Source organism: Peromyscus californicus, unplaced genomic scaffold, assembly GCF_007827085.1.
Source record: "Peromyscus californicus insignis strain IS unplaced genomic scaffold, ASM782708v3 Scaffold_20__1_contigs__length_68692818, whole genome shotgun sequence".
NCBI lineage: Eukaryota > Metazoa > Chordata > Mammalia > Rodentia > Cricetidae > Peromyscus > Peromyscus californicus.
The window spans coordinates 47042256-47054255 of NW_026294503.1; the positions used below are offsets into that span (position 1 = coordinate 47042256).

At 51.1% G+C, this 12000-nt stretch overlaps 2 protein-coding genes across 2 annotated transcripts in view; both read left to right on the forward strand.

Annotated features, from left to right (window-relative positions):
- Nucleotides 1-9701, forward strand: part of LOC128116163 (coiled-coil domain-containing protein 134-like) — a 17359-nt gene extending 7658 nt beyond the window's left edge. The window contains exons 2-4 of the mRNA XM_052747370.1: nt 301-481; nt 794-865; nt 5787-9701. Of these exons, the coding sequence (XP_052603330.1) occupies nt 301-481; nt 794-865; nt 5787-5912 (379 nt within the window). The 3' untranslated portion in view covers nt 5913-9701. The remainder of the gene's footprint in view (nt 1-300; nt 482-793; nt 866-5786) is intronic.
- A 1164-nt stretch (nt 9702-10865) lies between these two features.
- Srebf2 (sterol regulatory element binding transcription factor 2) overlaps nt 10866-12000 on the forward strand; it is a 70943-nt gene continuing 69808 nt past the window's right edge. Inside the window, exon 1 of the mRNA XM_052748439.1 lies at nt 10866-11092. Within this exon, the coding sequence (XP_052604399.1) occupies nt 11005-11092 (88 nt within the window). The 5' untranslated portion in view covers nt 10866-11004. The remainder of the gene's footprint in view (nt 11093-12000) is intronic.

A 12000-nucleotide genomic window follows, 5' to 3' on the forward strand; every position in this document is an offset into this window, starting at 1 on the left:
CCAGCTTATGTCAGGTTGAAAAAAAAAAAAATCCAACAACAAACAAAACAAACACCTAACCAACGCAGTCTGTAAAGCAGGAACAGCAGTTGTCTCTCCCTGTAAAGTCCGTCAGTGGGGGTAGAAAGGCCCTAGCACATACTGCACATGCAATGAACAGCCTGTATCAATGGGTGCCAAGCCTTCTCTGATTGGTGGGTTTAGTAAATGCCTCCATTCCTGGAGGAGGTCTAGGGCCAGCTAGGTGGACAAGAGGAGAAGAGCAACCACCCTGACGACTCACTAAGATCCTCTTGCCAGCTTTCTCCACGTGGTGGAGAACACGGCCTTCTTTGGTGATGTGGTGCTGCGCTTCCCGAAGATCGTGCACCACTACTTTGACCATAATTCCAACTGGAACCTCCTCATCCGCTGGGGCATCAGCTTCTGCAATCAGACAGGCGTCTTTGACCAGGGGCCCCACTCACCCATCCTCAACCTGGTAAGGACTGGTAAGAGGGCTGGGAGCCCTGTCAAGTGGTGGGCTGGAAGCCTCGCATCTGTCTGTGGTTGGCCTTATCAGTTATCCTTGGTCATGAATACTTAGCTACATTTGTTTGTGCATTTCAGGGGCACTTTGGGTCATGGAGGCCTAATTCAAGGGGTTCTGTGCTATCCTGGAGGGTCCCTAGGGATTGTTTTTAGCCTACATCTGGCCCAGGGTCTGAGGCTTAAGTCCCTGCATGGTGGGAATGGCTCTCTGGCAATCAGGGAGCAGAAGGCAGAAGAGGATGACTAGCTTTTTCATTCACAGATGGCCCAGGAGCTGGGGATCAGTGAGAAAGACTCTGACTTCCAGAACCCGTTTAAAATAGACCGGACAGAGGTGAGCTGCTGGGGCCTGCAACTGTTTGCTTTATGTCTGATGGGTATGGGAGGCTGGGTCTGCAGGGGCTACGGCCTAGAGAAGGCCGTGAGAGCTTTAAACTTGGAACCCGACAATCCAAGAATATGGATCCAGAAACCATTACTCAAGTCACTGAAGGTTTTGGCAAGTCACTGTTTCTCCCTAAATGTGTACCATAGCTGGAGGTGGAGTGGAGACTGGGGGGGATTCCTGAGACTATGATCTTTATCTCATTGCACACTATGTACCCCACGTTGTGAATGTGAGAGTGACCAGGTGAGGTCAGATCATGCTCTTCCCTGCTTCGAGCCTCTGATACTGGTACACTGGGGCTTCTGTTCTCACTCCTACACACGCCTTTCTTTCATCTAGAGTTCTAAACTCGGCTCTGGGGGCTAACAGCTGCAGTTTGAGAAAACAGATGGTGACACATGCAGGGAGGAAGGGAGCAGAGGGAGCAGGGCAGGGCCAAGGAGGGCTGGGAGGAAGGGCCCCTCCCATGCCCAGGAAACTAGGACGGACGCCTGTGTAGAGAGGGGTGTGAGGATGACAGGGCTAAGGTTGTACGGCTTGCAGGCTGACCAAGTAGCCTGCTACTGTTTGTAGATGTCAGCGGGTCACAGACGCTCTTCAGGGCAGCAGAAGCAGGAGCTAGACTGTTGGGCTCATGGTCTTAGGAACCCTTGTTCTTCCAGGTCTCTTCATGGAAACCGGGCAGGTGTTGTGCATTCAGGGTTTGCATTATACCTGCAGACCGCTGTGCTTGGAAAGTTAGCCATCTTTCTGCATAACAAATTAAACAGATCTGTGCTTTGTCCAGGGAAAGACTCCACAACCTTCCAAGATTAGTCTCTCTGCAAAAATAATCCTGAAAAGTGGTCTGGGTCAAGTTGCTAGAAGGGAGGTATAGTGGTACTTGCCTGTAACCCCAGCACTCAGGAGGCTGGGGCAAGAGGCCACCTTGGCTTTATAGTGAATTTAGGCCAGGCTGGACTAAAACTGCCTTAGAACAGTTATTAATCAAACTAGAGAACTTAGCAGATTTTGCATTACTGTGCTCAGCAAGAACATAGGACGGTGCCCAGCGCCAATCACAAATAGCCTACTGCCTGATCAATCTGACTGAGAGGCCGTGACCAAATCCGTTCAGTTTGTTTCATGTCGTTTATGGAAGCTGCAGTTAGATGTATTGCTTTTTGATTGTTGGTTTGACTTTTAAGACAGTCTCACTCTATAACCCCAGTTGACCTTGAACTCTCTATATTCCTGCCTTAGCCTTCCTTCTGAATGCTGAAATTACAGCCACAGTATTCTGAATGCCGGGGTGAGGCCAACCTGCAGAACTGACTGCAGTTATCATGTTCTCCAGGGTCCCTGACTCAACTAGTCTTGGGGGGACTAGTGTGTCTCATTTTGAACCATCAGAATATCATCTAAAATTAATGTATTAGCCATTACACCCACCTAAAATTTAGATTTTTACCTACCAATCTCATTGAATGTATTTGTCAATAATTATAGGAAGCAATAGATGGGCCCAAAGCAACAATCATCCACCGTGGATAGACATTATTCCTGTGGCCCTTTCTCTCCCACTTTACACTTTTAAGTCTTCAGTACATTGTTTGCCTTTCAGTACATTGAGGGTATTTAACTTCAGAATTTTAGCCTAGGTTGCCTGTGTGGTTTAATCCAAGGCTGCTCAGGCATTAGGAATAAAAGATAGGCCAGGCAGTATTGGCGCATGCCTTTAATCTCAGTACTCGGGAGGCAGAGGCAGGCGAATACTCTGAGTTCATAGCCAGCCTGGTCTACAGAGTGAGTTTCAGGACAACCATAGTTTATCTGTGAGAATAAAGCAAGGCTGTACTATTCTTTGTGTGTGCATAGGTATTCTGAGGAGACCTTTGATGGTGTGGGACACAGACTAGTTCAGTGCTGACTGTCAGTGTGAGTGTCTCCATCATGTGGATGGGAATTTGCACACCAGTTAGTGGTGTCTGCCACTGTGGTGTTCTCTGGGCCTTCTAGAGTCTCAAGCCATTCCCAGGTGCTGGAGTCATTGCTGAATTATTCATGTGTCCCATCCTGATACCAATAACTTCTCTTTTCTCTAGTCACCCACTTCTTTCACCTAGACCTTTCAGAAGGTTCAGATATGAGTGGGACAAGGGAGTTTTTACAAGGTTATAGAGACCTGTTGGCCAAGTGTGGTGGCACATATGACCCCAGCTATTTGGGAGGTTAACTAGGACAATCACTTGAGCCCTGGAATTTGACACCAGCTTTGACACATGGGACAAAACCCAGGGAAACCGGCTTTCTGTATTGTCTCACAGTGGTCACAGATGTATTTAATTCCCCCAGCAACAAGTTGTAACATGTATGAGCTTCCTTTGTCAACTTACTAGAGACCCAGTACCCTGGTTTTTACTGGGAGTTGGTTATACAAGTACCCTGTATCTAACTAGTACCCAAACTCCAAGCTGCTGGAAGGAAACTTACTATAAACCATATCGATTTCACAGAGTTTGAGAACAGTGAACCACTCTTACTGATCAAGACTATGGTTTCCAACTGCCAGTCAAGGGCCAACTTTAGACACATGGCCTTTAAAAGATAGCAACCATGCTGGGCGGTGGTGGCGCACGCCTTTAATCCCAGCACTCGGGAGCCAGAGCCAGGCGGATCTCTGTGAGTTCGAGGCCAGCCTGGTCTCCAAAGTGAGTTCCAGGAAAGGCGCAAAGCTACACAGAGAAACCCTGTCTCGAAAAAACCAAAAAAAAAAAAAAAAAAAGGAAAAAGATAGCAACCAGACCTGCAAGTCTTCCTGGGTTTCTCTATTGTTTTCTTGTTTGTTTTGAGACAAGGTCTTATGAAGCCCAGGCTAGCCTGATCTCCTGATCTTGCATTTACCTCCCAAGTGCTGGGATTCCAGGCATATGCTACCATGAACGGCCACACCTGCAATGTTTGCTAATTTCTGGTCAGCACCCTAGTTTTTAACCTAGCTGAACCACAGTGGACCACGCCAGATTATTTACATCTAGCAGAACCTCTGAGGTTCCTGTTGAGCTAGTGTTTTTTTTATGTGCCAAGGGTAGGGGATATGGTTTTCCCCCGAAAGTAGTTGCTGCTCCTTCCCAGTGATACACCCCTCAAGGCTCCATGCTATAATCATAACTCTGATAAGTAGCCCTGGACAAGACCTTGATTCTGCGTGTACCCAGTCAGTGCATGTAGAGGTGCTCAGGGCCTTGGAGAGATTCTTTTTGCTACAAGGGGGCACCTAGGGAAATGCTTTATTTCTGCAAGTAGGTGCTTCTCATCCTGCAGTCAGATATGCCTCTGTCCCACAGGAGGGCGAGTCAGCTAAATTCTAGGATAAATTTACTGTAACATTATGATATGCTCTCAGACATGATCATAGGAACAACATAATTTCCTTCTTGTCGGCTGGAGATAATCCTGATAGTTTTACCAATCCCCCCTCCCCTCCTCCCCATACTGGGACTTGAACCCAGGGCTTTATACATAATATACAGATGATCCCCAGCCTGCCCACTTTTTTTGTACTCAGCATGGACCTCTCAGTGGGAAGACTCTCTTATGAGACCAGAATGGTAGGTATCTGGGACATGAGTGGGATGCCTGGTTGGGTTAGTCCTAGGTAGTTGGGCATTCCATTAGCTGTGTGGCCTGAACACATCATTCCTGTCTCAGAGCACTCTTGGGACGTCCCCCTTTTCCCAGAGGCATGGACTACTTATGTGGCAGGTAGGTTATGCCACAAGGTGGCACTCTTAGTTTGTTTTTAACGCCTACCTTGATCACACTTGTCAATTTTGTCCTAAGAATACATAAAAGGGACATATTTCACAACCTAAGTTTCAGATCCTTTTGTGTTTATAGTCTAATGAGTCCATTCATTCATTCTGTTAAAAGTGTACACTGAATGCTGTTATGGTGCTCTGTGCTTGGGACATAGTGGAACACAACACCCAATACCAACATTCCGTCGTCATGAGACATGCTGTTGTAGGTGACAATCACAAAGTAGGTGACCACAAAGGAGAAGCACAAGAATAAATTAGTACAAAGTTGAAGAGAGGGTGCCAGTGAGGAGGCAGATGCCACTGAGGAGGCAGATGCCACTGAGGAGGCAGATGCCACTGAGGAGGCAGCCATGGAAGAGGTCCCAAGGGCAGTGGTAGCAGAATCGGAGCAAATGAGATAAAGCGGACAGGGCTGGGAAGGGCATTCTGGGCCTAGGCCACAGCATGTTCAAAGCCTGCAGGAGTGTAGTCATGGGAACCTCGGTCTGTGACAGACAAACAGACACAGAGATGCAGGTTTGATAGTAATTAGCCACAGAGACCAGCAGAAGCTGTGGGTTAGGGGAGACTTCTGGAGAGGATGGAGGGAGGAGTCATGACCTGGGATTGAAGTTGAAGTTGCCCCCAAATCCTTGTCCTCTCTGTCTGCCTGGCCTTCCCATCTCTCACTCCTGATCCGCTTTGCTCCCGTGTCCTCCTGTGTGGGCACTGTTCCCTGTTCACTAGAGGCAGCACCTGTTGTCTGGGACTCCTAGCTTGCCTCGCTCCTGAAAGGTGTCAGGTAGGTATTCCAAGAGCCACACTGCTCCCTTTTCCTGGAAGAGAGTATGTGTTTTCCAGTTCATGCCTCGGCTGACATCTCCTGTCTTCCCTATCTGCCTGTCAAGCCCCTGATTATCTCAAGATCTAGTCAGCATTTCCTTGAGCCCTTTCATCTGATTCCTTATCTGAGACTCCCTAAGGGCAGGGCCTTCTCCTGGAACCTTCTTGTTTAACATTCCATGAGTTAGCTCGGAGGAAACTTTGCTACTCCTAGACTAAATCAAATCACTCTGCCCTCTCAGTTCATTCCTAGCACTGACCCTTTCCAGAAGGCCTTGAGGGAAGAAGAAAAACGCCGGAAGAAGGAGGAGAAGCGGAAAGAGATCCGAAAAGGCCCAAGAATCTCAAGATCTCAGTCTGAATTGTAGCCCTGGAGCAGTTTGGGACCTAAGGGATCATCAAGAGGCCAGTCAGAAGAGGCGCAGCCGTGTGGCTGTGGTATAGCAGCATCAAGCACCATGGTGAGCACCAGCCACTTCCGGATGGGGACCCCATGTTTGCTGAGTCCTCAGGAGCTGGGTCTGAGCCTTGGCCAAAAAGACTGAGCCTCTGGGATCTTAGGGCACATCAAGGGGGCCTTGAGAGGACACTGTTCTGTAGACAGGACCTTGCAGAGAAGCTGTTGGGGGAGGCTGGCTGGGGGACTCCTGGTCTGGATCCTCTTGGTGAGAGTTGCAGGCCAGCCGCTGGCCTTTGTGAGGAAGCGGTAGAATCTGGCTCTGAATTACAGGTGAAGGTGTCATGCTTGTAGCTGGCCTCACTGTATTCCTGGGCTGCCTATCACCATTCCAGCTCTCTGCAGAGCAACACTAAAAGCCAGCAAATTCACTGGCCTCACCAAGGCTGACGAGGAGCCTGTAAGGACACCAGGAGCTTCTAGCATGGCAGGCCAAGCCTGGAGTATGTTTCTGCCTCATCAGGACGGAGCCCTAGGCCTTCGCATTGCAGAGAAACAAGAACAAGAAACAAGAGGTTTAGGCCTCTCATTTACTCACTGCTGCCCTTCATAAGGGATCAGTTTGGAGGGGACCCAGAAGTGTCCTGGGAGGGTGTTTATTTCAAGGAGACCTTAAAAGAACATGATCTCTATTCTCAGATAACTGGGGACAGTCACTGAGCTGGTTCAGGGGACAATCAACTTGTTCTCTCTACTGCTAAAGCTGGAGCCTGTGTGTGGAGAGATGTTATAGGGGACAGGTTACAGGAGGCTGGCTTGGTAACGGGACTACTGTAAACTGCGCTGACCAGACGGTGGGCTTCTCAGTTCAGGGTTCAAGCAGAGTCTCATGACCACAGGGCAGGGAGCTGTGGAAGGAGTTAGGCCCTCAGAGGGCAGCCTGGTTTCTATGAATTCCAAAGCAGGTGGCTGCCTTGGCTCTATTGAAATTTCAGTGCTACCTCTTCGATCTTGCCAAGCCAAAATGTATCCCTTAAAGGCATGGAGACACCCACCATTCCTACGTCATCCCCAGCCATACCCCTACCTTCAGGAACACTCTTCCTCTTACTGCTGACAGTGGTGGCGAGACCTGAGCCTTAGCCTGACTGACCTTGGCCTACTCTTTCTTCCCTGTGCTGTGCCTTCATTGGTAAAATAAATTTGATAATGTCTGAATCCTCTGCCAAGCTCTAACCTACATCCTTGGAGGCTTACCTTTCTACTGGCCAGCATAGCAAAGGGAAGCCAGGTGTTGGGGAGGCTTCTTGGAAGGTCCCAGAGTAGCCTGCATCTCAACAGTCATTCGGGAAAAGTATGGGGATGAGAAGTAGTCGGGAGGAGGGCTGGAGAAGTTTTCCCGTAGAAATGCTTATCTGATGCAGAAGACATACGCAGCTGGTCCAAGAGCCCTGGGCTGCATTCCCAGCCTGTCCCTTTCCAGCTGTGTGACCTAGCCGATTCCTGTGAGGTTTCTATGATAGGACAGCACTAGCGGCTGGGACTTCCTGGCCTATGGAAAGGATGAGATCTACCCATCATCTGTTGAACCTGTGCTAGTGCTTGTGGGGCTCGGGGCCAGAGCCAGCCACGAGGGTCCTCCCTGTCCCTTCCTCTTTGAGAGAGGTTGTGGTTGGTGGCTTTGCAAGGAAAATGCTTCTTCCCATAACTTCTAAGGAACCAGGTCAGCTTGGCTGTGGACCTGTCTTTCTTTTCTGTGATTTTGTTGTTGTTGTTGTTGTTTGGTTGGTTGGTTGTTTCTTTGAGACAGGGTCTCACTATGTAGCTCAGACTGTCCTGGAACTCACTCTGCAGATCAGGCTGACCTCAAACTCAGAGATTAATCCTGAGATTAAAGGCATGTGTCACCACACCTAGTGGTGGGTGGGTGGGTGGGTTTAGAAAACAAAAACACAAAACACTTGAGGGAGGGCACTTGCTTCTCAAGCTCACTCAGTGGCTGGGATTCATTTATGTTACTGTAGCTCTACCAATTGTATGTTTAGGTAGTGGCCGTGGCCTAGGTAACTGTGTATGTTTTCTAGTGGCCTGACCTGTGTGCTCATGGTGGCAATAATGGCAGTGTGGTCTTAGATGTTTCAGCCTTCTAAGTCCAGTCCATGGCACTCCTGGAGACTCCGGGAGTCCCTTAATTTTCCCTTAAGGCAGGGCATTTCAACAGTGTGGCACTGTTCACATTTTGGACTACTTTACTATTGTGTAAGAAGGCTATCCTGAGTGGTGTAGGATATTTAGCAGTATCCCTGCTCCCCACCTGCTAGATGCCAGTAGAGTCCCACAGTTAGGGCGACTAAAAATGTCTCCAGCCATTGCTAGATGTCTCTCCTTCCCAACTCAGTTCTGTTTTCCTCGGCCCTCCCTAGTCAGTGTCCAGATGGACGAGGGCTTTAGGGGATGATCCTTCTGGGTTATTCTTGTTCCGAGCTCTGTCCTTGGTCAAAGTCTGCTCTGTCTCTAGTAGTGTCTTCCCTCAGCTTTTCTTTAAAGGAATAGGTATTTTGGCCTAGCTTCCCTTCCCTTGGCTTTTCTTCTTGGACAGTCAAAGCTTAAATCTGCCCTGCTACCACCTGACAACCGTCATTACCTGTGTTTCAGCTCATTCTAGCCACACTCTTGATCGATCCAGCCAGAAAGCTTCTTATTTATTTATACTTGGTTTTTCAAGACAGGGTTTCTCTGTGTAGCCCTAGCTGTCCTGGAACTCTCTCTGTAGACCAGGCTGACCTTGAACTCAGAGATCTGCCTGCCTCTGCCTCCAGAATGCCAGGATTAAAGGCATGCACCACCATTGCCCGCTTAAAAAAATAAAGATCTTTCAAGGGAAAAAAAAAAGTCTACAAACCTAGTTCAAGGACAGCATGTACTACATAAAACCTGTCCCCACAGAAAAGGTGTGTGCCACCAACCTCTACTGGGACTTCATTTGTGCTTCTTCAGGCCAGTTGACCAAGCATACATGGAAAGGACAGAACTTACGGGAATTGGTTCTCTCCACTTCGTGAATCCCAGGGATTGAACTTGGGTTGTTGGGTTTGTTGGCAAGCACCTCTACCCACTGACCCATCTTGCTGGTCCCAGGCCAGAGTCTTGATATCACAGGTCAGGCCCCTTGTTAGTCTCATCACACCTTTTCCTTGGTCACTTGTACCATTGTCTGTTACTTTTATGTTCAGTGTTTTTGTCATTCACAGACACACACACAGACACACACAAGTACTTAATGTAAGGCCCTCAAGTGGCCAGGTCCTGTCCCCAGACTACTCTAAGGTCCCTAAGGGCAGTTTTTAGCCCCTCAAGATGCAGGTGGCCAAGCTCTGCTCTACAAAAAAAAAAAAAAAAAAGAGGAGGAGGAGAAGAAGAAGAAGGAAGAAGAAGAAGCCGCCCAAGATCAGCCACAGAAACTCACCAATCCCTACTTGCTCCTAAGATCAGGCCACAGAATCTTGCCAGGAAACCTCCATCCACACATACCCGCAAGAAACCCTGTATAAAGCCTGCCTCCTGCTCAGTTCTCTGCCGCTTCTCCCAGCCACACTCTTATGTCTGTGCCTGTAAATCTCTTGTGTGAGGTTTGTTACCTTTCCCCTCAGAGCTGCAACACTTGCATTGGGAAAACCTTTCCCCCCAGGGCTGCAACACTTACACCTGGAAGGCAAGAGCTGTTTGCTTGCTACAGAAATCAAATAAATGTGAAAATTCCGAGGGTGGTCCTGTGCTGTTTTGAAGATAACAAAACCGAGGCTTAGCAACAGTTGCCTACCCAGCCCAATGCACGGGTTAATGGAGCCGCAAGTTTCTCCATACAGCCTGTATGGTCTTTAGCTCTGTCTGACCCCTAAAACAGCTGCCTCAGACTCTGGAAGATTTTCCCATGTATGTCATGAAAGCTTTTTCCTGTCAATAAATGCACATGTCTTTCTTCTAATGCCCATTCCATAATTTTTTAAGGCTGCCATGATCTTTCACTGTGGAGGTAATTTATATGGTGACTTCCTGGGCTGCTTGGGTTTTCCCTAGTTACAAAGAACTCTGTGATGAATGTCTTTGGGTGTATGTATTTACTCAGCATTCCTTTGAACACAAATCTTTGTTTCCTCGGGATACATTCTTGGAAGTTTGCACCTTGGTGTACTATGTGACCACCTGTAAGATGATGCAGTGAGGTGACTGCTGGAGTGGGATGCTTCAGGATCCTCGGAGTCCCACCTCTAGAGACCAGGGGTGGGCTTGGGCAAATGACGTTGTTCAAAGGCCTTGAGTGATTACGAGGTTCCCATGATCGAGGGCCAGTTGTAAGATGTTGACAGCACTCGGGCGATCCAAGACCCTGTCAGGTCTTGGGTGGAATGAAGTGACTGGCCAGGTCTGGACCGCATCCCTGAGTGTTGGGGCACTGTGATTCTTCTATTCAGGGCTAGAGCGAGGGAGAGGCAACTGGGAAGATGACGTAATGTGCTCACAGCGTACCGGGGGCTGTGGTCGGTAGCGCCCGGCAGCCGTCTGTTAACCCTTCTAGTCCTGGACTCGCGCCCAAGTCGCTCCTGGAGCTGATCCAGCGGGAAAGTAGCGGCCCCTTTAAAGCCGCGGAAGGCTGGGTCGAGGGCCTGGCGGCTACTCTCCGCGGGCGCAGGGAGGCCGTGAGGGGCGGGGCCCCGCTATGCAAATCTGAGCTGCTGATCGATGACGCGCCATCACCCCACGAGCCGCTTGGCGCGCCGATTGGCTGAGCAGAGCCTGGTCCCATTGACAACAAACATGGAGGCGCGGGGGCTGGGGGCGGGGCCGCAGTGGGCGCGGCCCGGGGCGGGGGGGAATCCTGCCCCGCCCCTTCCGTGGAGTCGGGGCGCAGCTCAAACATGGCGGCGGCTGGCACGGGCCGGTGAGGCGGTACCAGGTGGGGGCCGTCGGGTGTCATGGGCGGTGGCGGCGGCACCGCCTCCGCGTCTCCCTGAGCCGGACCTCACGGGGAGGGGTGGGGGGGGAACTCTGCGCCAAGCTGGGCGATGGACGAGAGCAGCGAGCTGGGCGGTCTGGAGACCATGGACACCCTCACGGAGCTGGGCGACGAGCTGACTCTGGGGGACATCGATGGTGAGTGGCGGCTGGGTGGGCGTGCGGGGGGCGCGCGGGGAGGAAGGGGTTACGGCGGCGCTCGCGGGTGCGCGTGCGCCCACCCCGCGACCGCCCTGGCGTGCGCGGGAAGGAACCCGCGGACCGGCCGGGCTGGCCCGGCGGTGCCCAGTTCTTCCTTGCTCCAAAGCCTGAGCCCGGGCCACGGCGCAGGAGGCTCCCGGAGGCCGAGGAGTCCTGGGCGCCGCAGGGTCTGAAGCGGGGCTGGGGGGCGTCGCGAGCGCGGGCAGAGGAGGAAGCGAGGCGGCCGCCTCCCTCGCGCGCCCACACGCGCTCGGGTTCGTCCGGTCCTCGTCGCCGGCGTCGCACCTGTCACTCCCTGCCCGGCCGCTGGAGCGGCTTCGGGATTTCCCGGACTGGGCTCTTAGGCTCGGCTCCCCACGCCCCTGCTCTTTCCGCGACTGACCGACAGCCCGGGTGGCTCCAGGCGCTCTGGAAAACTTGGGGCAACAGCTGCAAAAGCAAGTTACTGATGCAGCGGGCAGAGGCGGCGGTGCGGCGGTCTCGGCTGGAGACCCGGGCGCTCCTGCTGTCGCCCCGCAAAGGGAGTTGAGCAGCGAGAATTTTGAGTTGTGCCCCCCCCCCCCGGGTGCAGACTAGGGAGCGGGTGGCCTTTGTTTCGGCAGCCTTAACAGCGAAGTGGACGAACTGGTAGGAGCCCAGGGATCCTCTCTGGCAGTTCTCTCACTTTTCGGCCGCGGGAACGAAGGTTTGGAGAGGGTCCCAGACTTGCCCGCGGTCATCGTGCTGGTTAACAAAGCCCGGTTCTCTCAGCTCCTCAGCCAAGATTAGTTTCTTTCCACTCCACCTTTGAGGATTTGAAGTCCAATGAATAGGCTAGTAATTTAGTCAGTAATTGGGTTCTTTTG